Source organism: Pholcus phalangioides, unplaced genomic scaffold, assembly GCF_987345545.1.
Source record: "Pholcus phalangioides strain wild (caught in Gottingen) unplaced genomic scaffold, Ppha-v1.0 ptg000021l_1, whole genome shotgun sequence".
Lineage (NCBI taxonomy): Eukaryota > Metazoa > Arthropoda > Arachnida > Araneae > Pholcidae > Pholcus > Pholcus phalangioides.
Window position 1 is genome coordinate 10,813,322 of NW_028301614.1, and position 27,154 is coordinate 10,840,475.

General features: G+C 36.4%; 1 protein-coding gene across 1 annotated transcript in view; it reads left to right on the top strand.

Moving 5' to 3' along the window:
* The first annotated feature begins 17,549 nt into the window (after positions 1 to 17,549).
* LOC149070610 (glypican-5-like) overlaps positions 17,550 to 27,154 on the top strand; it is a 153,507-nt gene continuing 143,902 nt past the window's right edge. The window contains exon 1 of the mRNA XM_089249157.1: positions 17,550 to 18,104. Coding sequence (XP_089105283.1) covers positions 17,921 to 18,104 — 184 coding nt within the window. The 5' untranslated portion in view covers positions 17,550 to 17,920. The remainder of the gene's footprint in view (positions 18,105 to 27,154) is intronic.

Consider the following 27,154-nt stretch of genomic DNA (forward strand, 5'->3'; position numbering starts at 1 on the left):
GCTATCAACTTGAGTCTTTTTCGTAGACACTGTCTCTCAAGAATCACTATCAACCAGTGACGTCCATGTTTTCCGAATGACCTCAAATAAAATAAAATAAAAAAAAAACACTTTTCTTTTTAACAAAAAAATTTTTTAAATTTTTTTCCTCGGAATCCACCGAAATTGAATCAACGCTTGCACAGACTTTATTCGATTATAGGCTCTTAACACGATTATAGTTTTATAAGTTCATTTGGTTATTATTAAGTTATATACATTGTACATCCAGAAACAATTGTGTCAGGATTCCGCTACCAATTGCATGAATAGTGTTTTTATTTAAGCAATTTCCTTTCTCACGCAAATGCAAAAATGCAGTTCTGCGTCGAATTTGCTGCGAAATTCCAGATATTAGTAGTAAATTAAATGATTACAATTTTTTTTTTTTAAATCCCCGCGATGTTAGTGTTTATGTATCAACAGAGTTTTTAAATTTTTCCTCGCTGCTACTTAACCGTACAGGCAACTCGTAAGGAGTAATTTCTGACAAATTATGGATATGTTACTGCCGAAGCCCGAGGTGTCCACTTCGTGAACTGGCCGGCCCAGTTGATCCAGCCAATGTCCGAAATTCGGGTTTTCACTGGGCTTTGGCCAACCCTATATGTCGATCCTTATACATCCCTACATATGGATGACTGAGATATCGATATTTGAACTTTATAATTTGAAGATAAGGGTAAGAAATACCGTATAAAAATTTAGATTTATTACTTAATGACACATTGGTACAGGGCATTTTTCGAATTTAAAATTGGAATCGTACCAATTCGACGAACGGTTCATCAGATAAAGGCCACATTTGCACTTACAGGACACCCTGTATAGTTATATATATATAGTGTTCTTTGAGGAATAGTCACATTATATTATTGTGCAACTATGATGTGTAATTACTATCATAATGAATTCTGAAATATGCAATCGCTTTATTCAATTTGCACCTTCATCATATTGGTTTTTTTTTTCAATCTGACTCTGTTTTTCATCAGAAGATCAATTGATTTTCAATGTTGGTAGTTTCGTTTGAAATAAAAGTGACGTTTAAATAAATCGCTAACATTACTGTGATTATCGGAAAAAAATCAATAGTATTTTCAGCTTTAATCATTAAGAATATTTTTCATTTGTAAAGAATTTTCATGATTTTCCAATTTTGTAATTTTTTTCATAGCAGCTCCCTATTATCAGCTTGCATTTCTCACAATCCATATACAGGGTGATTCAAAACTCAACGTACAAACTTTTAGGGGAGGTAGAAAACACAAAACAGAATAAAATAGGAATGTAGCACAGCACTAATTTTTTTGCGTGTGCATAACTGTATAATACAGAGATGGTAAGAACTTTGAGCATTTGTTGTGTGAAACTTAACGTGTATGCGTACTACCCTCGTGTAAAGTATCGCTAAATAAAAAGTTTTTCCCCTCGTTATTGGCTTGTGATTTCTGCATCTTTGTTTATCCTCCAGTTGATCAGATTGGGGTTTCCGGTCATACATTCCTTAGACTGTGACGTGCATTGTGCTTCCAAAAATGTTTACATTATTTGTGGTTAATTTTTACATTATTTTGTGGTTACTATATATATTTTAATTCCCCCCCCCCCCATATACTTTGAAAAAGTGTTCTCATGTTTGATTAGGTAGGGTGGATGAATTTGATGGGCTGGGGAAGGTGTTACTACTTTTCCAACAGATACCCTTTACGTTAGAGGTTCCGTAAGGAATATTAACGTGGGTATCTGTCTGGTAGTTCAAGTTCAGGTCATACATTCCTGTTTGATTCTGTGTTTTCTACCTCCCGTAAAAGTTTGTACGTTGAGTTTCGAATCACCCTGTATATAAATCAGTTCATGAAAAAATGGTGCAACGACATGCTTGTCTTGTTGCTGCGGTTTTCGGCAATGATTGTGGTAAATAAACATCGTCATAAAATATTTCCGCTTTCATCAATCAACACTTTTTTTATAAATTGTAAAATAACTGAGAAATATTTTTTAAAGTAGAATGTATGTACAACAACCATTAATTTTACTTTATTTTAACTTTCTTTGAAATTTTAGAATTCAGCATTCAATGACATAAATATACGACAAAACGTGTCGTGGCTCACCAACACTGAGAAAGCATTATTTCTACTTCTAAACAAAAATTTTTTCTAGCAATTTATTTCCATATCAACGAAATTAAGGTAGGGGTTCTCAAACTGTGTGCCGTAGAGCTGTGGCCTTGACAAAGGTTTTTTTTTAAAGAGATTCTTTGTTAAGCTGCTCTGGGAAGCCACGGATAAGCGTTGATTAGGGAAAGGTGCGCCGCGGATGGAAAAAGTTTCAGAACCCCGACTTATACAGGATGTCAACTTAAAAGTTGATGAAGGACATCATAAATGAGGGAAAAGAGCGTTATGTGTGTAGTAGTAGTAGTATAAATGCTAATGCAACCTTTATCTCATCAACTATTTGTTGTAGAGGTATGGTTTCGATTTGAAAATTTCTGAAAATGCATTCAAAAATTACCCTGTACCAGTTTTGTGAGTGCGAATTAGAATACAGTGTGCCACAAAAAAAAAAATCTAAATTTTTATTGCCTTTCTGTCTTCTAACTTCGAATTAGAAAGTTGTTGTATTGTCTTTTCCGAGTCCAACAAAACAGATCCTATGTTCTTAACTGCGATATTACAATTCAAAAATCGGAGAAAAGTTGATGAAGGACATCATAAATGAGGGAAAAGAGCGTTATGTGTGTAGTAGTAGTAGTATAAGGGCAACACCTTCTAATAAAGCAGAAAGCCTTCGCTCGCAATATTTTCAATGCCGTGACGTCATCACGTTCCGGCCTGTTTTTTCCCCGTCGGAAGCTGCTTGTTCCTGATCGCCATATTGACAGCCGTTAGCACGCACGTTTTGTAATGATAAATTTCTAGTTTAAAACGCGTTTATTTTATTCATTTCTTGGCAAGGCAATAAACAATATTGTTGCCCGAATCCTTTAAAAAGAATAGTTGAAAAAAAAACAACAGCTAATCCAACCACCAGCGAGCTTCGGTGAAGGAAGTATAGGCCTATCTGTACAGCTGCATATAAAATCACACAGGTTAGTTCATTTTTTACTATTACATGAAATGCATTGATGAATATTCTGTAATATTATTATTGCAAACATGGTTAATTTCATAATCCCAATTTTCATAAACTAAGTGCTATACATAGGGGTAGGGCTTTATTAAGTTAATTGATAATATTGGTGCTCTGTGCTATTTGAATCATTTTTTAATGTTATCCTTCAACGTAAGAAATTTTTAAAGAATAAACAGTTGGAGGGAATTTAGAATAATTACAGAAAATATATTTCATGCCCCCTCCCTCACATCCTGGAGCCGGGCTTCTGTGATAAAATTTTTAGTGGATCCCACTCTAGTATTTTTCACAGGAGCCTTCGATGGAATTTCAAATAATTTCGTGAAAGGAAATGTTTTATGTCATGCTCCCCACCTCCTGAAATTGGATCCCTTGGTAAGATCCTGGGAGGGCCACATGCTAGGGTCAAAGTAATAAAAATCCCAAATTTTTTAATGTTATAATTTTTAATACATTCACAAATTTTGAAAAAATTCAAAAGTCTAATGATGCTTTTACTTCATGTCAAATAGGTATGTATGACTTGACAGTATCATGGGATCATGTGAATTTGTTGAACACCCAAGAAGAGCGACGACGGGAACTTTAATCATTGGTTGGTAGTTATATGATTGATGCAACAAATCTAGCCCAGGCAACCCGTCTTGACTGAGATGTCTTCCATGGGACTTGCCTCGTGCCATCTTGCGACCAACCAAGTCGAGAAGTGTGTGTGTGTGTGGGCATAAACATTTGTGAAACATTTTGATTAGATATAATTAACAATGAAGTAGCACGCGTTTTTGAAATACAGTGAGGTGAACAACGTTTCGCCGCATCCAAATATCTAAGGGCCCTTTCACACGGAGCGGATGCGGATGCGGACGCGGATGCGGATGCGGGTCCGGAAGAAGTTTTAACAATTGGAATATACTGCGCCTTTCAGACGAGCCGAAAAATCTCCGCACCTAGGAAATGCTCATGCGGGTCCGGACGTCGTCCGCATGTGTCAAAACCTAAGTGCGGGCTCCGCATCCGCACATAGAAGTTTTGACAATAGGTTTATTCGGAGCTATTCAGACGATGCGGATGCGGAGCGAATTCGTCCGCATCTTTGGGTACTTTTTGAAGGTGATTTTTCACGGAATTTTTTTTAATTATTTGCCATAATGATAAAATGACCATCATAAAACACCATATGATGGTCCCTGCTCATTAATATAATGTACCTACATACGTCTATCCCTTTGTTTCGTTCTGAGATTGAGATATAGCAACTTTAACTGCCTTTTGTCCATACTTTACAATTTTATACAATAAAACCTGCCAACAACGGCCACTGACGGAACAAAAATGATAAGCCGTTCTGTGCATTATTACGAATATTTAACTGACTACATACTTTAATAACATTTAAATTAAATTTAAAAATTTTAATTTTTTTCTTTTTAAATTTTTTAAATTATTTAAAAATATAAATATCTGAAATATTATTTTAAATATTTGTTATTTTTTTAAATTTTTAATCTGTTAATTTTTTTAAACTTTAAAAAAAATACTTTTATAAACAACGTTATCCCCGTACGACGTTCACTCAGGGCCGGATTAAGTCGTTTGAAGACCCTAGCACTTGAATATTTTTGGTGGTTCCCCCGATACCTACAAGTTTATTTTACACGATATTCAGTCTATAAACTTGAAAAAATGAAATTTTATATTTCAGAAATGACTAATCTAAGGATGGGATTTCACTATAAAAGGTTTATGAAAGTTATTTTATAAAACTTGAAAAAAGCAACTAATAAATTTATCGGTTGCATTTGCTCTAATGCAACCGATAAATTTATTAGTTGCTTTTTTTTAAATAATTGTTATAAAATTTTTATAGTGTAATCCGGCCGGGATTATACTATAAAGTTTTATAAAAGAACTTTTATGAAAGTTGAAAAATTCAACCAATAGGCGCATCGGTTGCATTCCAGAAAATGCAACCGGTGCACACACACAAACACGCACACACATTTTGCATTCAAAAAATTCAACCAATAAGATAATATTGGTTGAATTTTTCACGTTTTATCAAAGAGCTTTTACAAAACTTTTATAGTGTAATCCCGGCCTAAGGCTGGTATTACATTATAAAACTTAAAAAATGTAATCAATAAACACATCTGTTACATTCGAGGGAACTTAACTGATCGGCCTATCGGTTGCATTTTTCAAGTTTTATAAACTAACTTTTATAAAACTTTTATACTGTAATCCCGGCCTAAGACAGAATTGTGATGTGAATATTTCTAAGCACAGACATTTTGAACGTCCCCACCCCTCCCCTTTTTTTCTACTTGCAAATTCTTTGATATCTCCCGAATTTTTTTTTTAGGAACATATTAGTTTCGGATGTTTTTGGATTGGATTTTTCGAACATTGGATGTTTTTGGAATTTTTCTTTCATATTTTTCCGGAAAGACAGATTTGTTTTCAAAATCTTTTGAAAATATTTTAAGATATTTTCTCCCATCGACTACTTGTGAGGATCGGAATGAAGATATCTTTATTCCCATATTCTATGTGGCTCTAGACTAAACCACCAAAGAATACCTCTAGGCTGCATATGGGCACTGAATCAGGGGTGAAGGAGAAAAACAGTTATAAAAATTGCGAAAAAATAGTTTTTATGCACGAATTTCAACCTAAAGATGCGGGCGAAACACCCGCATCTTCAGTGCTCGTGTGAAAGGGTATGCGGACCCGCTTCCGCGTCCGCATCCTCATCCGCTCCGTGTGAAAGGGGCCTAATGAGAGTCTTTTGGTAGACTGTGCTTGTGTGTTTTACGCTTAGGCAGATGATGATGTAGAATACAATCTACATTTGATGTAGACTACAATCTGTCACTGCAGGTGCATTCTTATCACCAGATTTCGTTCACAATAAATGTAAATGATCTCAATGTTCCTGCATATTTCGAAAGTACAGTTGAAACCCGTTATAGCACCTCCTGTTGTAGTACCAACCCCGCTTGCCGCCAGAAATTTTCAGTGAACAGATCTTCCATATTGGGATTATAATGAAAAAAATGTAATGTAGGGATTATAATGAAAAAAATGTAATGCAGGGATTATAATGAAAAAAATGTAATGTAGGGATTATAATGAAAAAAATGTAATGTAGGGATTATAATGAAAAAAATGTAATGTAGGGATTATAATGAAAAAAATGTAATGTAGGGATTATAATGAAAAAAATGTAATGTAGGGATTATAATGAAAAAAATGTAATGTAGGGATTATAATGCAATGTAGAACTAAAATAATTTCAGAGGTAAGTGTAAAATATGTGTCTCTTAAGTTTTATATCAAGAAATATTCAAGTAATATTGCACAGTTTTTAAAATTTTATGACTTTTCTCTTTTTAAAATTGAACGAGTGTTAAAATATTTATAGAATAACACTAATAAGACAAAGATAGGGTTTCATTATAAACGTGTGAATTTATGTATTGAAGCCTCTCTGAAACACTATTCCAACCATTAACCGATATAACGCCAAAATTCTTAGGGACGGATGGTGACGTTATAACTGGGCTCGACTGTATTATGTAAAAAAAATGTCAATGTATTTTTCCATATAAAGTAATAAATTTCTCTGACTTTATTAAGGTATTAGAAACATTTCCCACACAAAAGACAAGATTTCACCTATACATAAATTCTTCACATAAAAAAACTTAAAATATTCAAATACAAATACAACGCCACAACAGGCAAAATGCCCAACGAGGTGGCTGATGAAAAGATGCCCATAAAAATATGGATGTCATATATTTGAAAAAAAAAAAGCAGCAACCCAATTAAAAATGCAATTAACACAAATTGCACGTCAAGTGAATTCAAGTGATTATTATATTGTTGGGAGTAGTCCAACGTGGGAGTAGTGTATAATCATAGAGTATTAAATAGAATTTTGTCCCATGTCTGTAAATTTGGTCAGATACATATTTTGCCTGTCTTGAACATATATGGCTCGTTGCTTCATAATGTAATTCTCAAATTTGATCCACGTTTGGATGTTATTGACTTCATTGTTGTATAGCCATCGCAACTTATAATTGCATTAATAACAAAATAGTGTGGGTTTGTCCATTAGTTCCCATAGAAATTTCCATGTCCATCCTCGCCCTTCAACATAAAGGGCCAGAGCATTTTTTTCCCTGATAGCGCATCTGATTAAAAATATCAGGAAAGCTGGCTGTATTAAAAAAAATGGTGTTTTTTCCCAAATATATAATTTCGCTCCCGCCTTGGAATTTTTCAATTCATATGGACAGAAGCCAGAGACTTAAAGAAAAGAAATTGTATCATTTACAAGAAGATATAAAAACATTTTATGGAACTCGACTCCTCTACAATCGCCTACCTCCAATGTATGTGAACAATACGCTGTGTTCTTTGTTACACAGAGAGGTAGAAATGCGACTTTAGAAAGTATTGTTAAGAAACTAAACAGAAAAGGAAATGATTTTGCTGTTTATCAATATACGAAAAAACATTTTGCTGTACGATTAACATTGAAGAAATAAAGTATTTAGTCTAAAAAAATTGTCTTGTTGGGTATTTAAAAAAACAATCCGCAAATGACACACGACCAATTGAAAATAAGAAAACATTTATTAATGAGATAATGATTATACAATGAATAAGATCGATACAAGGTTAAGAAGGGTTATACATGAGCGAATACGGTGTATGGACAAATCGTCGTTCAGCCTCCTTAGTCAAATCTGAAACATGAATCGATTTGAAAAAATCTAGATCCATGTAGTCTGCGACACGTATGTCACCAGAAAATTCAATAATTTAATTTTGATCATTGTTTGATATGATAGTGCCCTTGAGTTTGGAAGCGAAATCGTCCAAGGTCATGTACATAAGCGCACGATAAAAGTATTTCGATAAAGCACCGAGGGTGAATTCAAAATCATTCCAATCAACGTCTCCGAATAAAATGCGAAAAACAAAATCACAGAACACATCTTTCACAAATTGGTGGAGAATAGGAATCTCGTCTTCTCTTCTCCAAGTTATAAACTTTGATGTGGGGCGGGAGGGGGTCATATACCAATAATAAATCGGCGTCATTATGCACTAGCAGGGCTATACTAGAAAGTACGTCATTTTCAGTAAAAATTAAATTGTTCCACTGATCTTCAGACAGCACGATACATGAGGAGACACCCCTGACTTTCTCTATGAAAACAGTCTTACCGAGAACGCGCACTTTTACGTGATCGAAGAATTACCATCAGAATGGATGAAAATTAAGAATTCCACAGAATTCATGAGAGTTCAGAATTGCAGAATTGACGAAAATTTAGAATTTATTAAAAAAATACCAATTCCAAACATGGTGGAAATTCTGGATTTATGAGAGAAATAATTCCAGAATTATTTCTTTCTAGATGAAAATGCAAATTTACCGTTCAATGCATAGGAGCTCTAAGGAAAGATTGAAATTCGTTGCCTTTGTGGTCTGGTGCACTCACCCGGCAAGTGAGAGGACGTGGGTTCGATTCACCACAAGAGCAGTTGAACTTTTTTCTTTCCTAAATAAATGTTCGCATCAGCTAGCTGTTAAAACCTTCGCATGGATAGTGGAAAGTGACGTCATGCTTGGATATACAAATATTATACAAATACAACACCACAACAGGCAAAATGCCCAACGAGGTGGCTGATAAAAAGATGCCCATAAAAATATGGTTGTCATAAACATGAATGTATACACATCATGTATATATTTTCTTTCGTTTTGCTCTTTGTAAATATTTTTTATATATGTTATGCCCCCCAAAGCCCGAAGTTGGCTGATTTCCGATGGGGCCGGCCACGTCGCATATTGGTCGATTAGATATGACCGACTTTCGGACATTGGCCGGTCAGTTTGCGAAATGGCCGGTGATACTTGGCCAATGTCCGATAACAAAAAACCTGATTCGGGATCATCGTCAAGTTGGCGTATTTTTTCGTGATAACTATGTCCACGTTAGTTATGGCAGCCTATCAAACCGAAGTCACGATGCGGTAATCATTTTTTCCTCCAAAATTTGGCAGAAAAAATACATGTTTATATAATTATTTTTATAGTTTTTTCTCTCAAGTTTCTTTTTTCTCTCGTTACTTTGAGCTAATCCAATACAGTTGCTATATATAGACATGTATCACATGTTGGCGATTAAAAGAAAACTGGATTTGGCTCCTACCGGGCCGTCTTATATCAGCTCACCGAGATTAGGCCAGGAATCTCCAGCCATTTCGCGAAATGGCGAACCAAAGTCCAAATCCTTTCTGCAATTCGGACTTAGGCCAAAATTCTTGGCCAATTCGCGAAGCGACCGGCACTTCGGATTTTGGCAGTAACACATGCAATAAAAAAACCCCATCTCCGAAAGGGATTTGGCAGTAAATTGTCTCTACATGACTTCCCGGGGCTATTGCCAGTGAATTGAATTGAATTGCCCATAGACTGGAGGACCAGAACCAAAATTCACCAAACTAATGACGTATGGGCAATAGGGGAATCTATGGTGGGCTATATAAATTTTGTCGCTCCTTTCTATCATTCTACTCTTTTTCTCGATAACTCATTATTTAAATTTGACACCTCTCCGAACTTGCCGCCCTGAGGTATTATAGCCCGATAAGCTTCCCTGTAAATATTTCCACTAGTAAATCCATCTTACGTATGGAAGAAACAAATCATTAGGTCGCAAGTCCTCACTAAAAAGATGGAAAAACTTATAAATTCCATGGAGACCCATATGCATATATGGCACACCAAGACTAGACCTTCTGCTAGCCTACCTCTAGACTCGGACACATCCATGATTTAAATCCTATCAGATAACTAGAAGCCTATTACTTGAAGCAAATCCCTGCTACGGAATAGAGTAACAATGTGATCAGAATTCAATAATCTCTATATTATAGTATACGCTCTTGTAGCGTATTGGTTCTCTGATGACTAGCCATATGTGATTGGGTTATTTGATGTACACATTTTTGTTCGTATTTCTGTCTCCGAAATGTTTAGAAATTGTGGAAGGTGAAGAGATACACATATGTAGGCTACTATTTTATTTTGCTTGCTATTTTACTGTGCTTGTATGTATAACTGTTTCTGAAATGTTTGGAAATTCTGGAATGTGTATAGGACGAGCATATGTATTTTTCATTTTGCATATTAACCATATTGAAAATACGTTTCCTGGTGATGGCTTCTCGGTTAGAAGTCCCGTAGGATATGGACCGAGCTATTACACGGTTAGTTAGTTGGTTCCCTGTAAATACGCAACTGTTGATAAGAAGGAAGAAGAAATAAAGCTATTAAACTACAAAAAGAAACTACGGTATTTGTCTCATAATTTTGCTATAACGGAGACACATGTGGCGAAAAATTAGTAATTCATTCGCATGATCGAAAAAAAAAAATCAACTCCATCATAGAGTGAACATTGTATTTCTAGCATAAATTCCCTTTTTTTTTTGGGAGAATATTTAGTGATAGATAAAGTATAAGACCTTGAAAATAGAGTAGACATTTCTTGTTATTTAACTTCTGCCAGATATTTATATGCGTTCCGCATTAGACAGTTTATCTTAAAAATATGGGTTAAGGGATCAAAAAAAATTTTCTTTTCTTGAAAAGGTTTATTTGAACTGTATCTATACATTCACATCTCGTATATAATGTATATATATATGCGGGGAATACCGAAAAAGTTCTTCAGAGAAGGAAATGTCAAAACTTATAACGTTTTTATCAGAATAAATTGTTTCAAGGTTTTCCTCAGGGTGGAAGAAGGAATAAAGAAAGCAAAGGAAAAAAAAGTATATCCAAGAACTTTTGTAAGGAAAGATCACGTTCTGCTGAGAAAAAAATAAAATGAAATCCTTTCCGAAAAATATCAAAAAACCGCGATATGAAAGAATTTTTGAAGTTTCCACGTATCGATATAAATCTGCTAAGAATCGCATACACATGCATATAAATCTCTTTTAGGTAACGTACATGGAATGTTCTTCAAAACTTTAATGCAGTATGGCGGATGATGAAACCTCTTTGTTTTTTTTTACCCAACGTAGGATATGAAGATAAATTTTAGTGTATTTCACGTTGTTGTTTTTGATGCACGTACGAAATATTCCTGGTCGATCTTTGTGTTTGTCGCGTCATCTATTGAGCACCGATGGCACAAGATACTATGAGAGGCCGTGTAACCCTCCAAATATTTGCATTATATGACTACATAGGTGCTGATGCATATCGCTTTAATTTGCACGTGCTTTTTGAAATTTTACGTGAATGAACATGAGTCGGGGTCGTTTAGGTCACGCCAGGGCCCTCGATTTATTTTTATATTTTGTGCAGTTTATATTTATACTTGTACATGTTATTTTGAATCTCGTATTTGAATGCATATTGTCTAAGAGTCCTCTAGGTACTCTAAAATAGGGCCCCCCGAGCTCATTGTATAATCTAAGTCTCTTCGTGATATCTCAGACTTCTCACATTTTTCTTTTGTAACTGTATATGAATACACATACGTGACCAGGGATTATTTAGATCTCATGTGATAGCCCCCCCCCCCCAATAATATTTTTTTTCTCTCTCTTGTAACTTAGAATTTTTTCTGGCACGACGGCACTCACATGGCAATGAGCTTATATCACGTGAGTGACGGAGCCTGGTTGTGTTCGGTTCATTCTGTTGTTTATTGCTCTTGAGAAGTTCATCCCGTCACGTAATTTTTTTCACGTTCGTCAAAGACATGGAGCGGTGTTTTTTATAATTTTTTTTCACCCGTAATCCTCTTTAGACTAAATAATAAAAAATTATCCTAGATTTGATGAGCATTCGAAATTGGTGAAGTAATTTAAAAATTAATGAAATTCTTCAATACATTGAGGTTCCTCTTGTTTGGTTCGGGGCTTTGAGTTCCTTTGGCCCACAGCAAGTATCAAAAAAGCATTCATTCACCGGAGCAAACATAAAATTTTTTATAATCTTTGTATGAATTTGGATTAAAAAAGGGGGGTAATTTGGTGGCTTTTCAACGTCATGTACACCGAATTTCATAAGAAATGATTAGTCAATCCTCATTAAGTCAAATTACGAGAATTCGAATACCTTTCTAAGTCGAAGTTTTCTCTGCTCCAGAGCCACCAATGTTATTTCAGTGCTAAATTCTCCTTTAAGTCTCGAAGTTTTCTTTCTTTAAGTCAAAGTTTTTGAGAATGAGATGAATTTAAAAAAAAAAAAAATTGCATTTATCCCCTCATTATGTTCAAAAACACTGACCAGTATAAGGAACTTGGTCAACAGTGTTTGAAAATCCTATGTTGCATGTCATTTCGCTTTCGCCCAATTGGCGAGGGGATTCAGCGTTCAAACGTCAGTACAAACTTTGACTGCGCATAGATTTTTAAAAAAATTCGAAGCGAAAGTTGAAAGATTTAGATTTTAAAGAAGAAAAAAAAAACCAAATTATCGATGAAAATGGAAAGCAATGGAATTTCTCTGAAAATGTTTGTTGTGGTGCCGCAGGGGATTTTTTTCTAAAGAGGTTGTGAATAAATGGAATAGGTTAATACCCTCGTGGGTCGTGAAATCTAACACAATCGCCACGTTCAAAAAAAAAAACAAAAAACTACAAGAAGAGAACCGCAAAAGGCAGTCTCGCAATGAATTCACCGCGAAATGCTAGAATGCGTAACTGCTATGGTGGCGAAATCGTTTCGAGCTCCAGGTCAGCGAGGTCAAAGTCACAGCGTCTGGGTTAAAATCCGACCCTGCTGGAAGGCTACATTTTTCACTGCTTCGACAAGGAGACACCAGTATCATTTCGTAAGGGACAACTCAGGTTGTGATGTCGCAGGGAAGTTTTCTCTAATACGGTTGTGAATGAATGGAATAGCTTACCTTCAGGGGTTGAGATTTCTAACACAATTGACACGTTCAAAAGAAATACGATAAACACGTTAGGATAAATCGAGAAGCTATTCCATACTTTGATGAGACATATGTTAATTAAATTTAATTCAAAATTATTTTTTTTTTGTAGAGAATAATTTTGCTCTATATATCTTTATTTCTCTTTAAGTTTTACAAATGTTAAGTATATTTGTCTATATACCATAGTTTCCCAACCTTTTTTGTCCCACAGTCTTCAGAGCCCCTTCTTCAGAGATTTGCCCCCTTCTTCAGAGATTTGCCCCCTTCTTCAGAGATGTTTTTCTCCCATCGCCTCCCAACACAATCTAACCCATAGGATCCTATGTTATATCCATAGCTTCTACCACCCCCTGGAACTTTCAATCGCCCCCAAGGGGGCGTTAACGTCCACGCTAGGGAATCACTGGTCTATACCATAGTTACCCAAAAACTTTGTACTCCATCGCCCCCTTCTTATTTCTGTCATCAAGTGAACTCATAGGATCCTATGTTAAATCCGTAGCGCGCGCTTCTATCGCTTCCCCCTTCGGACCATTCTATCACACACCAGGGAGCGATATTGTCCACTTTAGGAAACACTGGTCTATGCTCATAATACTGTAAGCACGCCCATGTGTTTTCTTTCAATGTTCTCATTCAATAATCAGGCATTAGAATAATTAACCCTTGCCGATTTCTTCATGTGCAGTAGTTTGACATGTTTTTATTAATACGATATTCGTAAATGGTTCTGTTATTATATATATATTACTTCTAAATTATATAAATTGGAATTTCTGATGCATAAAGAACTACCGATGCGGAATTTTTCGTCGGCAGCTGCGCATTCGACTTAAAAGTTTGTGGGAGAGGCGCAGGTGATTTCTGTGGCTGCATTTGTAGAAAAAGCTTGATAACAGCACCAACTCTCTCTCTCTCTCTCTCTCTGCTACTTAACCGTACATGCACCTTTTACACATTCCTCTATGGAATTTCTAACGAAATGGTACATGCCGGAATGTGCGTGTACGTGTTGTGAATCTACTGTGAAGTTTATTTCTGTGTAGTGCTGTCATCTGCCATCAGTTTTTCTAACTATGAGTGAAGTGTAATGATTGAATAATTGCACTGTTGTAGGCCTGTTGCTGATAACAGCAGTGCTATATGCAATAATATCAGCGACAGTCTAACGTTGATGCTCAGAAATTCTGAGCATATGAGTCAGAATAAAAATTTCAAACACCAAACAACTGTTTCGAGGCTAATATAGCCCCTTCTATCTTGGTATAAAGGCTGTTATAGTACAGACTACTCGCTTCAACAAAACACGTGGGGCGATACATTAGAGCAGCGGTTCTCAACCGGTGCTCCGCGGCGACTCGAGGAAAACAAAATGAATCAGTAAATTTGATAGATAAGTAAATAAGAGAGGCCTACAAGGTTCTGCCATGAAAATTATGTACAAAAAAGGGCTCCTCGAGTCAAACAGGGCTCCTCGCGTCAAACAGGGCTCCGCCATAGAAATTATATACTGAAAAGGGCTCCGCGAGTCAAAAAAGGTTGAGAATCGCTGCATTAGAGAAAGGCTATATTAGCCTCGAACATTTGGTGTTTGAAATATTAGTTATTTTGAGCCAACGCTTGACTGTCATTTATATTATTGCACTGTGATCAAAATTATTCCTATCATAGCACTGCTTTGTGTTCAAAAATGACTATAAAAACCTTATGTGCTAAAAACAGAACAGTTCAAATAACGAAAGTGACAGCAAGGAAGTTCATTTGCCTACTAAAAAAACTTCTTGAAACGTTAGGGACTGTTTCAGCTAGATCCGATTTTTCTTGTAACGTGTTTTAATAGGGATACACATTCACGTTTCTGGGAAAAACTCAGCTACATAAGAGATCCAACCAGCTGATAAAAAAACTGAAAATTTGCACATTCATGTTTCTGGAATGATGGGGAACGATATATTATGATTGGTGAAGAACCCGAAATTTTTTGCCTAGTTGAGAAGGCCTTTTTATGTCTGCTTCACCCTGCTCAGGGACCCTCTGAAGTCAAAATTTGACCCTTCATTCGAGAGCACCTCATGACCTACTGATGAAAAATTCTAAGCACTTATATTAAATGTGTCATATATGTAAGGTGTCTAATGGCAATATATGGCCAATTTTCTGTATTTTTTCTATTTCGCAAGGAATTTGAAATTTGACGCACTTATGCTGTGTAGTTATTTGTTTGGACACATGACCTAATTTTTTTTTGCTTGGGCGATGCATAGTTTTGCGCCAGTTGTACATATAGTGCCAAAAGTGTCATTCGGAAAATCACTTCGGTATTTTCTTGCGATACATTTGTGGTACAATATGTACCACAATCTTGGTACATTTGTATTTCTTCTCAGGTTCAATTATTCTATAACTTTAGTTTGTTAACCATGACATGTGCAGTTTACAATGCTTTTTCTAAACTGCATTCATTTTAATTTCAATCTTTGCCAGAAATTTCTCTAGGACCCCCTCTTTCCCAACTTATATCTACTAAGAAGGAAGAAAATGGATTTATCTGTTTAAAATCTCTTAATTAACTTGAAAAACGTTCAATTTTGCATTCATTATTTTAATTCAGTTATAGTGGTTACGAAATTGATTCTCTTTTCCGGATGAAAGTATATTTCTTTTTGTATTTAATTTTCAATTGAAAGTTTGCTTGGTTGAATAACTTTTTGAAATAAATAAGCTCTTGTGGAAATGTGTGTTCATTTGTTGAGGACTTCGCTGGCCATATTACCTCCACCTGTTGGGAATATGGCCAAGAGGTGGATTCCTTGAAAAAAAATCTATTTTTTGATATTTTCCGTTGAGATCTACCAAACGGATCATTATTTTTTTCTTTTAACAAGTCTTTATTTTTAAACATTATCTGCTTTTCAGAATTTATAATACAGGCCTCCTCACTTACCTTACCTGTAAAATTGATGTGTATTAATTAGTAGAGAAATTGTAGAATTAATTGTAGAGAAATACTAACTATGTAATTTAACAGTTCCTCTAATGACTGGTATAAATCGTAAGCGTACCAGTGTATTTTACCGTAGTAAAGTTGAATACTAAAAGCTCAAAAAAATAATTTTTTTCCTTTTGTAATCTATAAATTTTGTTGACACATTGTGATTTTAATTCATATTTTGATAAATGTTATGTTATTTTAAATTCATACAATTTCCACAGTATTGTACATTAAAACTCAGTCACCCTCAGGGGTGTGCGACAAATGCGGTCGCAGCGGGCCCCGTGGTTTAGAGGGGGGCGGCACTTACGGTAATAGAAATGAAAAATATACATATATCAAAAATAAATGTTTTTCGTACTAAACAACGTGTCTTAGATTCAACTGATTTGATTCTACAATTTTCATCATTTCTGAATCTCAATCATTTCTCTAATTGTTTTTCTCATTAATTCTGAATTTCTATCCATTCTGAGATTTTTACTCTCATTTATTCTGAATTTCCATCTGTTCTAGGATACTTTTTTTATCAATAATTCTGACTTTTCACTGCAGCATTTTTTCTTTCATTAACTATGAATTTTATAGGTGAGTAGATATTATTCAGCATTCCTGTATATTCTGTGATAATGCACGAATCTTTAATACAAATACAAATACAACGCCACATCAGGCAAAATGCCCAACGAGGTGGCTGAGAAAAAGATGCCCATAACAAATATGGATGTCATATATTTCAAAAATACAGCAACCAAATTAAAAACTAAAATTATAAACAATATATACACATGATAAAATACTATACAATGACCATAATGTATCTATATTTGCCTTATTCTTCTAAGTATGGATAGCTTCTCGATTTACCCCAACATGTTTATCGTATTTCTTTTTAAACGTGTCAATTGTGTTACAATTTACTACGTCCGTGGGTAAGCTATTCCATTTATTAACAACCCTATTAGAGAAAAATTCCCTGCGACACCATAACCTCGCAGGAATTTTTCTCTAATAGGGTTGTTATGCCCTGTTGTTTAAATGCCCGATTCTTTTCCCCCACAAAATATGAACGGAGCCCCGAAATTATTTTCGCACCGAGTCCCACGTCTGATAAGGGCTGCCCTGTCAAAACTGTCGGCAATTCGCTTAAGTCGTCACTCCGCTTAAGCTGCGATAACTTCTTTATAACTTGAGTGACGAGTTATCGAGGTTTTAACTGTAGTCATCTCTCAGTCTGACTGAAATCTAAAAAATCCACACACCACACACTAAAAACCGAACATTCCTTGAGAACGTATGTAACAGCAGCATGGATGTTGGCGAGAGTTCAGCTTCCGATTTGGCGACGAGCCCACGAAAGAAAAACCTGCTGCGTTTGTATCGGGAGGTGAGTAAAGGTTTTTCTCCTCGAGGATCATAATCACATCATCCTCAGCCAGCGGATCATTCGAAGGATTGTGGTGTGCCACCAAAGACCGTCTCGGTGTGTGCGTGTGTCTCTTTGGTCAAAAAGCCGGCGTCAACTCTCTCCAAATACCGATATACACCGGGTTTCTTTGTATTTCTTACTGGCATGCGGTCTCTCGTTCGGCCTACAACAACAATATTAAGCTCGTATCCGAGGATAATAATCGTAATCATACCGCGTGTATGATATTCGTGCCAAAAGGAGAGGTGGTGATACCGTAAACACAAATTGAATTTGTCTCTTTAATATAAGTTTGCGCGGTTGATATATTATTATATTATTGTTCACTATGACCATGATGAATGCCAAATTTGTTTTGACGGTACTTTTGCTGACTTGGATCAAATGTGTGATAGGGAGTGTTAGTATCAAAAACGGGACCAATGCTGCTGGAATCTCGTGCTCTGAAGTTCGCAGGATCTTCGCTATGAAAGACATTGGACCACCGCATCTCATTACGGACGTCAAAAAAGGTAGATTCCGACAATTATTTTTTGAAAATTACATGGTAAATTCAGAAATGTTAGTGCATGCCCTATGTTATACATATACAGCAGGGCCGTCTTAAAAGTATCATGTGCCCCGAGCCAAATGATTTTTCTGAGGCCCTATCAGTCAAATTTTCGAAAATCTCAACGAGATCCCATTTTTGTGAGGCCCTCCGGACCCATGCCTTAAGACGGCACTGTATACAGCTGGGACCGAGGCAGGGCCGCAGCGTGCCTCCTCGGGGCGGACTTTTTTCATGCCCCCCCCCCCCCGAAAGAGTTGTGCTCAGAAAAAGGAGGGGTTTGTCTCACTCCCTTCTCTCTTCTGACTTTGCAGATTATTTCAAATAAGAAATTCTAAATTTCTAAGAAACATGAGAAATATAAATGTACATGTTTTATGTTCCCCGCATTCGGCTCGTAGCCTCGGGTATTTTCCCCGGAGTCAGGAGTTTTCTTGGGACACTTATAAACGAATTTCTAGTGAATTTATAGTGTGAAAGATTTAAAAGTGTGTAGTGTGGATTCCCGGGCCTATAGGCTTCAGGGAGTAAAATGATATGAATTCAACATTTAATTTTTTTGAAATTAATTCTCTGAGGAACAGTAAAAAAAAAAATATAGAAATTTGAATTCTTTTTGTGTATCAGTTAGTAATAAGGTGATTAGGAAATATCTAAATTGCACAAATATCTAAATACTATTACAGTAAAACCCCTCTTAACGGACAGGGGCACCCCTCAGATTCGGTCCCCCTTCTTGTTATGGTCAAATAATAATTTTCCCTTGCAAAGTAAACGTGTGCTATTCAAACCTCCTGATTAACGGTCGCCCCTCTTTTAAGGACGAATTTTTTTGTCCCGTCGGTGCTCGTAAAAAAAGAGGTTTTACTTTATTACCAAATTTTTACGTTATTATTTCGTTTAGTTACTGAAAGAGTTTAAAATACAAATACAAAGGCCGCAACAGGCAAATCGCCCAACGAGGTGGCTGAAAAAAAGATGTCCATAAAAAATATGAATGCCAAATACAACTAAGATACGTCATCCCAATATAAGTGCATATATATCAAGAAGAAAAACTAATAATTAATAATATATAAATAAACTGCCCATAAAAAAAGGTCATATGGTTGTCTTATCCAAGTATGGATAACTTCTCGATTCCTCCCATTACGAGCATCGTATTTCCTTTTAAACGCGTCGATTGTGTTAGAATTTTTGACCCCGGAGGTTAGCAATTAAATTCATTAACAACTCTATTAGAGAAAAATTCCCTGCCACGCCACAACCTGGAATAGTTTCTTACGAAATGATAGTGGTGTCTCCTTGTCGAAGCAGTAAAAAAAATGTAGCCTTCGAGGGTCGGATTTGAACCCGGACCTTGTGAATTTGATCTCGCTGAAGCCTTACCCAATTTCACCACCATTTGCAGTTAAATTATTTTAATTTATAACTCTCGTCATGTCAAATCTTTCCTGGCACATGTTGGTTATGGTTATTAGAAATTCGTGATTGCCGAATTTCAATGAATTTTTTTAAAGTTTAGTCTGAATGTAATTGAGTTTTTTAATTTAAGAAATTAATAATTATTATATAATTAGAAAGAATTGAGAGCATTGACAGGGCCCATTGTCGTCTTAACGCATGGGCCCCACCCGGGCACGGCCCGGAGGCTTTAAGGAAAGAGGTCCTCACAAAAATGAGAACCGGTTCAAATTTTCGTGAATTCGCCAGATAGGGCCTCAGAAAAATAACTTGGCCCGAGGGCCCATGATGCTCTTAGACGGCCTTGACAGGACCATTGAAAGTTCGAAGAGGGAATTTTCTTCTCTCCTGAGAAGGGATTATATGAGGAAAATTACTCGGTTTTATAAAAAAAAACTGATACGTATAAAGTGTCTCTATAATTCGAGTCTCGAAACTTTGAGGTTTTGGATAATCCGAGGTGTTGGAAAAAAATTCCTTTCAAAATTCTTTTTAAAACCCTCTTGGTTTTTCCCTAAGCTTGAGTTTGTTTCATTTTGTCCCATTTTTCTCGCGAATGCGAATAATTTCAGTTGAAAGGACGTCTTTCGATCCCAAGAGTAAAGTCTCCGCATGTTCTCCTCCCCCCACATCTTGCAGCAGGGTTCCTAGACCGGGACCTTTGGCTTGCCTCGAGACCAATACTTTTCATTTGCCCTCTATAGTAAATTTATACCGTGACAAAACAAAAAATGTTGAGAGCTATTCTGGACCCCACTGCTGGAGCCGTGTCAGCCCCACTCTTGTGAGCCATGGGCCTCCGGTGGATCCCCAAACCCCATATAGTAAATTTGTAGTGCAAAAAAATTATTATTGGGCCGCTCAGGGCTTGGAGCTCTCAGCCTCCCTTTTCCAGAGCCCACAAGTCTTGGCAGTTGTGTAATGAATTAACCCGTTGAGATAAGAGAAAATAGGTGGAATAGAAACACCCCCCCCCCCCCCCCACCTTCATGGGCAGAGATACGAAGGGCACTGAGTACAATGTTCCCCTCCCCCTTCCCCAGCGTCAATGACTAAGCCGACTGATCTGATGTTATATGCATATATTTATATATAAATTAGCTTACTTGGAAAGCCGTTTACTATGACTTTTCGGATAACCCGAGGCGGTTTCGGTCCCGTTCACCTCAGATCGAGACTCTACTGTTATATCGGGGGTTCTTAAACCTTTTTTGCGTTCCAGGAGTTCCTTTGTGCCAATGAGATGAAGTCCAGGATCCCCTTTGAAAATAAAATGAAAAAGTCACGGATATATTCCCCCCCCCCCCCGCACAAAATATGATTCAGTATAAATATAGCTATGCAAATACAGTGAATTACTTGTTTTCTCATCCAAGCTCACGGACCCCAAGAGGTCCATGGACCCGTGGTAAACATTATATGACATCTAGTAATTCAAGATATGGCGGAAATAACATCTTAAGATCAATTTTGCTGTCACTACGCTGGGCCTTCCAAGTAAGCTAATTAAATTCGGAAGGATTCGGTTTATCACGTGTCAAATCTGCTTGGGGGTCGAATTCAGTGCAAACGTGAAACGGCTCTTTTAATGACAAGAATATCCTTGAAACGTAATTTTTAATAAATATCGAGTAAAATATTTCTTGAAGTTCCTTCATATATTTTTGATAATCTCTCTCTCTCATTTGACATAAAATATATTATAATTATATAATTGAGAAAATAGAAAAAAATTTGTGCAGTCCTTATAGAGGTAATTTAACCTATGGTCCCGTGCATACTTGAATACACACGGCAAATGCATGGTTAAAAAAAAAAAACTACGGCTATATGAGAGCACATAATGCTGTATTTTTTCATTTAGAAAGAGTCGATTTTCCCTTGTCGGTGTCACTTTTCGAGAGTTGCTGCAATTTTACGTCATACATGCTCAACCCATGGTCCGCGGGCCAAATGTGTCCCTCGGCCTCACACTTAATTTTGTAAAAACGAACTAAGCGGAATATTTCCAGATTACTTAAGTGAACCGCGGCACAGTTCCACATTACATAAGTGATCCGCGTGGTGCAGTTCCACATCACTTAAGTGACCCACGGCATATTCACAGATTTGTTGAGCGGCACAATTTATGAACAATTAAGTGACCCGCGGCCCATTTAAAGATCACTCAAGTGAGCCGCGCACAGTTCCAGACCATTTCAGCGGCCCGAGGTGCAGTTTCACATCATTCAACTTCCCCCGCGACACTGTTTCGGATCAGTCAAGCAGCCCACGGCACATTTCCACATAACGTGAGTGGCTCGCGGCTTATTCTCAAATCACTTCAGTGACATGTGGCAAAATTTGAAGATCACTTAAGCGGCCCGCGGCACATTTACAGATCGTTTAAGCGGCCGGCAACACGTTTTACAACTAATGAAGTAGCCCACATTCTCCTAAAGGTTGAGCCATCTTATGTTACGTGTGTTTCAGGGATTCATAAAATCGTACCAAATTTCGGAAATTGGAAATAAAATTCAAGATAAAACTATTAAATTTTGCTAAACAAGATTTTATCTTCAGAGAAATTCTATAAATTTTATATTACATTAAAACCAAGGCAAACAATATATTTCAATCTTAATTGACCAGCTAATTAAAAACCTACTCTAATTAATTTAATTGCTGTGTTTATGTATTGTTTCATTAAAGAAATGCCAACCGAACCAATTTACATTCGTTTTTGTAGAAACTTTTTTTTCCAATACCTTTTCATCGGGGGTGAATCATAGAGGATTAAAATAAATTGTAGAATGCTTGCAAACATTTTTTTCCCTCATAATTATTATAAAGTTATGCAATTGGCAATATTTTGCACCAACATATGAAAACATGGCGGTGTTCCGAACAGTGTGGGGATAATAGTCATTCCGGGGGTCCAGATTCACTCCACACTTTTGGGCCACTCTATAGAGTTGGTGGCCTGTCTTTTTGTACGTCCAGGGATATATATCTATCCATGCATTTTTTTCCACCTCCGTTGGCAACATCAAGGGCGGGTGTCCCGTGCCTGCAGAAAATGTTTTTTTTCTCTTTCTCTCTCTGTCTCTTTCATTCTTCTACCTTTCGCAGGTGTTGTAACGATGTCTCCACCAGAATCAATGGAACAACACACACACACAAAATACTATGTTGCCGACATCGAGACATACCAACAACTTACTTGACAAGTCTATTCCATTGTAAACGAATGGGTTTTCTCGCTGGAAAAATAGCAACAACAAAAAAAAATGCTCATAGCGGTTGCCTCCCTCTTTTCCTTGTTCAGCACCTTTGCCACTCCTCCGTTTGTTGTGTGTAATAAGTATAGTAATAATAATACGGGCAAGGTATGTGCCATGCCGGTGGCATCTGCCCAGGGTAGAGAGAGAGAGAGAGACCACCCTTTTATTACAATGGGTTGTGGTGAAAAGAGAGACCCAACAAGAATTTTTCTTCTCTTAAAAACTCACTCAATACCACCTATAAAGAGAAATATTTCACTGCCTCTTTTTTATGTGGAAAAAATAGATTCCTTCTCGGCGATCAATGAATGATGTCCGCCCGCCTATATTGAGTGCGTTTACTAAAAATGCATACACTATGTGTACGGATTTGATATTTTTATTGAAAAAATTCATTTCTTTACTATTCGTCGATATTGGATATCTTCATGTCTCGCAAATCACTTTGAATGTCGCTACAAAAAACTTGACCTGGAGAAGAGATAAGCATTTCAAATTTCACAGATGTCTAGTTTCGGTATTCCATAATATTGTTTTTTTTAATTATCTTAAAACAGGGCCCGACAAATTTTGACCATACACGCAGGCTGAGGTGCAAGGGGGTCCGGTGCATCCGGGTGGCAGCTTAAACTTCAGTCGGACACAAAATTTTTAAGGAATTTCCAATAGTAAAATTCCACATGACATCACACTTTTGAGCCATGGTCTGACGACGAAATTGTTGGGGGAACATTGAAGGCCTGCGACCGTAATACCAGAAACAATGCACTCCATCACAAGGGGCAAGCAAGTGTGTATTTTAGTGCCCTCGAGTATTAATTTTTCTGGACCGGTCAAATAAAGGCGAAAGAAGAATTCTGAAGCACCAGAAACGCCTTTGAAATGAATTTATTAATGATAATTGCCTCGTTTATACATAGTAATCTTTATAGGATAAGTGTGTGTGAGCAATGATAGCTCACCAATCAGTACTGTTTTGCGGATTGAGTTATCTGGCGATAAGTATAAGTGCGGTAAAATAGTTCTAGACCAGTGATTCTCAGCCTATGGTCCACGACGATGGCATAGGTGGCCCGCCGGCAGACTTGATAATTCAATTCCAACTGAATGAAAAATGAATTGTTATAATTGATATTAGTAATAACCATATGGGTTCGATTAAAAATTGTTCTTTCTACTCGGGGGTTCACCATACTTCATCAAAGAACATGCGAAAAGTTGCGATCCTAAACACGGGGTTATTGAAGAATAAAAATGCAATTTACTAATTAGTTTGTTAATTTCTGCTAAAATGGGTGTAGGGTAGGAAATAAAGCGCTTATATACAAATCGCAGTAAAAAATGTATTTGACGAAGAAACATTCAAATGAGCGGATGACCATGTTTTATTCAGGAAAAAAAAGGAACTGAAATATCAAATACGGTAGAATATGGGACCTCACCAATCGTCATCAAAAACGTTAGCATAAGTCGGTGAAATCCAGAAAAAATTAGTAAAAAAACGTATAACTTGATAAATATGTAAAATGAATATTTATATATTTATAGCCATAATTATGAAAACGCTGGTTATTCACGATTTCAGTAAACATTACAAATTCAAATAAGCATCATTCAAAAAACGGGACAAATGTATAAACAAATTCGGAACTGAAAATACAAGAATGTCCCGTATCAAATGGTGTTCCGTCGAATTGTTTCAGACATTTTACTGGTCCTTGGGTTCAGAAAGGTTGAAAAACGTTGAGAAAGGTTTATCATTATCACTATTACCGGCGAATATGCATAAAACGCGCGCGCGCGCCGTTGGTAAATTTGATAAATACTAAAAAAGTTATCACTTTTACCGGAGATTATGCATAATAAACCAAGTATCTATGGTTGGTAAATTTGATAAATACTTGAAATTTATCGCCGTTATCTGTGATTATGCATAATACCCTAGTGTGGTTGATAAATTTGAAAAAAAATTCCAAATGAGTCTAGTATGTGTGATGAATATAGTCCGACCCCGATATAATGATAATAAATTTTATGATCGTTATAATGCTATAATACATGTATAGCAGTGACAACCATAAGTATTCTTTATGGGCATTGTATAATATTTCATCATGTGTATATATTGTTTGTAATTTGTGTTAATTGCATTTTTAATTGGGTTGCTGTATTTTTGAAACATATGACAACCATATTTTTATGGGCATCTTTTTATCAGCCACCTCGTTGGGCATTTTGCCTGTTGTGGCGTTGTATTTGTATTTGTATTTGTATGATTTATCATGTATAGTATATCATATAGAACGATTTGTCATGTTTACCAACGACGCGATGCTTGGGTATTATGCATAACCACCGGAAAAGTGATAAATTTAAGGAAAATTTATCAAACTTACCAGAATGCTCAGTGATTATGCATAATAACCAGTTATTATGTGTATTTATCGGACTTATCATATTTACCGTAACAGATATGTATATAACCGGATGATAAATAGATATGTACGACCCATCTTAGAAGTCCCTGCGGCTCAAGATTGGGTCGCAACCCATATGTCAAGAACTCGATTATCGAAACCAAAAAAAAAGACATCGATTCCAACGAATCATATTCAATTCCAACTGAATGGCCGCGAATAAATGATTGACGCATGCGCGTCGTGTCAGAACTGTTGTTACACATATACTGGTATGTTGTGTTATGTTATGTAGAGGTGCTAATTCCGTAACGAACGGCCTGGCACGCGCGCAGAAGCCATTCATAATTTCGCATTTTGGTCTACATTCCCAGGATGCAGCGCACGCTTTTTGTGTGTGTATGTGAAAAGCGCCTTTTGCTGTGGAGAAAATCGATAAACGTTTTACGCGTGCACACACTCACTCACCAACCAGCAGCTCGCGTTTTTGGTGAATATCCGTGCATGTGTGCGGTAGCGGTTGTAAGTTTCATTATCGAAGTCGTGTACAACCACATTCCTCTTCTTTTCCCAAGGCTTTTCAAATATTCAACAATACTCCGTCTCTCTCACAGAGAAGATTAACTTTTATTATTATTATTATTTTTTATTTTTTGCGTCCTTCGTAGATCCCGAAGACTTTGAAAAATAAAACGGAGCTACCGCGTGTGTGACGCATTTAAATATGTATTAACAGAATTGTTCTAGAATTCAATGAATTACTATTTTTAGAACCGGTGTCCTTTATGTCAAAATATTGATTATTTTCCAGTACAATTCCAAATGTTATATCGCAGCGTTTCTCAATTTATGGTCCACGACGATGACACAAGTAGTCCACAGGTAGACTTGATAAAACACATGAGTTCAGATAAAATTATATCTTCACACTTAGGTTCACTATGCATCATTAAGGAAATTGCAATCTTAAATATGTGGGATATCACTTAATTTTACCGAAAATGGCAATTTATTGCTTTAAATGCAATTTGTTAATTACTGTTAAAATTGCGGAGAGGTGTGGGAATAAAGGGCCTTTGAGAAGACCGGACACACCCCGCTTCTCATCTCAGAGAGTAATAGAAGCGATCCCGGAGGATGGGTGTATCCGGAAAATTTTATTATGAACAACAAAACATTATCGCCTCAGACGAAGGTAACAAACAAAATAAATATAAACGCGATCGTCAATCTAAAATCATATAACAGATGACACACACACACACACTATACGATGACAAATAGTCCCTCCCATAAGAATCTGGCCATCGTCAGTTAATCGAATGATTGTCAATCTAAATGTGATTGTCAATCATCTAAATCTAATATTAATTAGATTAATATTAAAATAAGGAATAAAGGACCCGCTGAATTTTTGCCATATCGATATTTCTGAGATTACATACGTACAGTCGATTCCGCTTATAACATTCCCACTTGGAACGTTTTCCCGCTAGTACGACTTGCTTTCGTAGTCCCAACTCTAATTCTCATTATGATTTCCTGTTTAAAGCGTTTTTCCGCTTGCAACGTTTTTTTTTTTTCATGACGGTTTTTTTAAAAACGTTGAAAGAGGGAATCCAATGCAGTATAAAATAAAAAAATGATTATCACATCGTATAATCAATGATGAAGAAATTCCAGTTCACGTGCAGAGGTCTTATAAAGAAAAAGTTTTTCACCGCCGGAAAACAAAAATAATGTTTAGTATATAATGTTATTAATGCACTTTTATTCACAAGCAAACACAAATGAAGAGCTCATTTTCAAAATTGAACATTACCACGAGATGCTCTTTTTAACGGGTTTATGAATCTTTGGGATAAGGT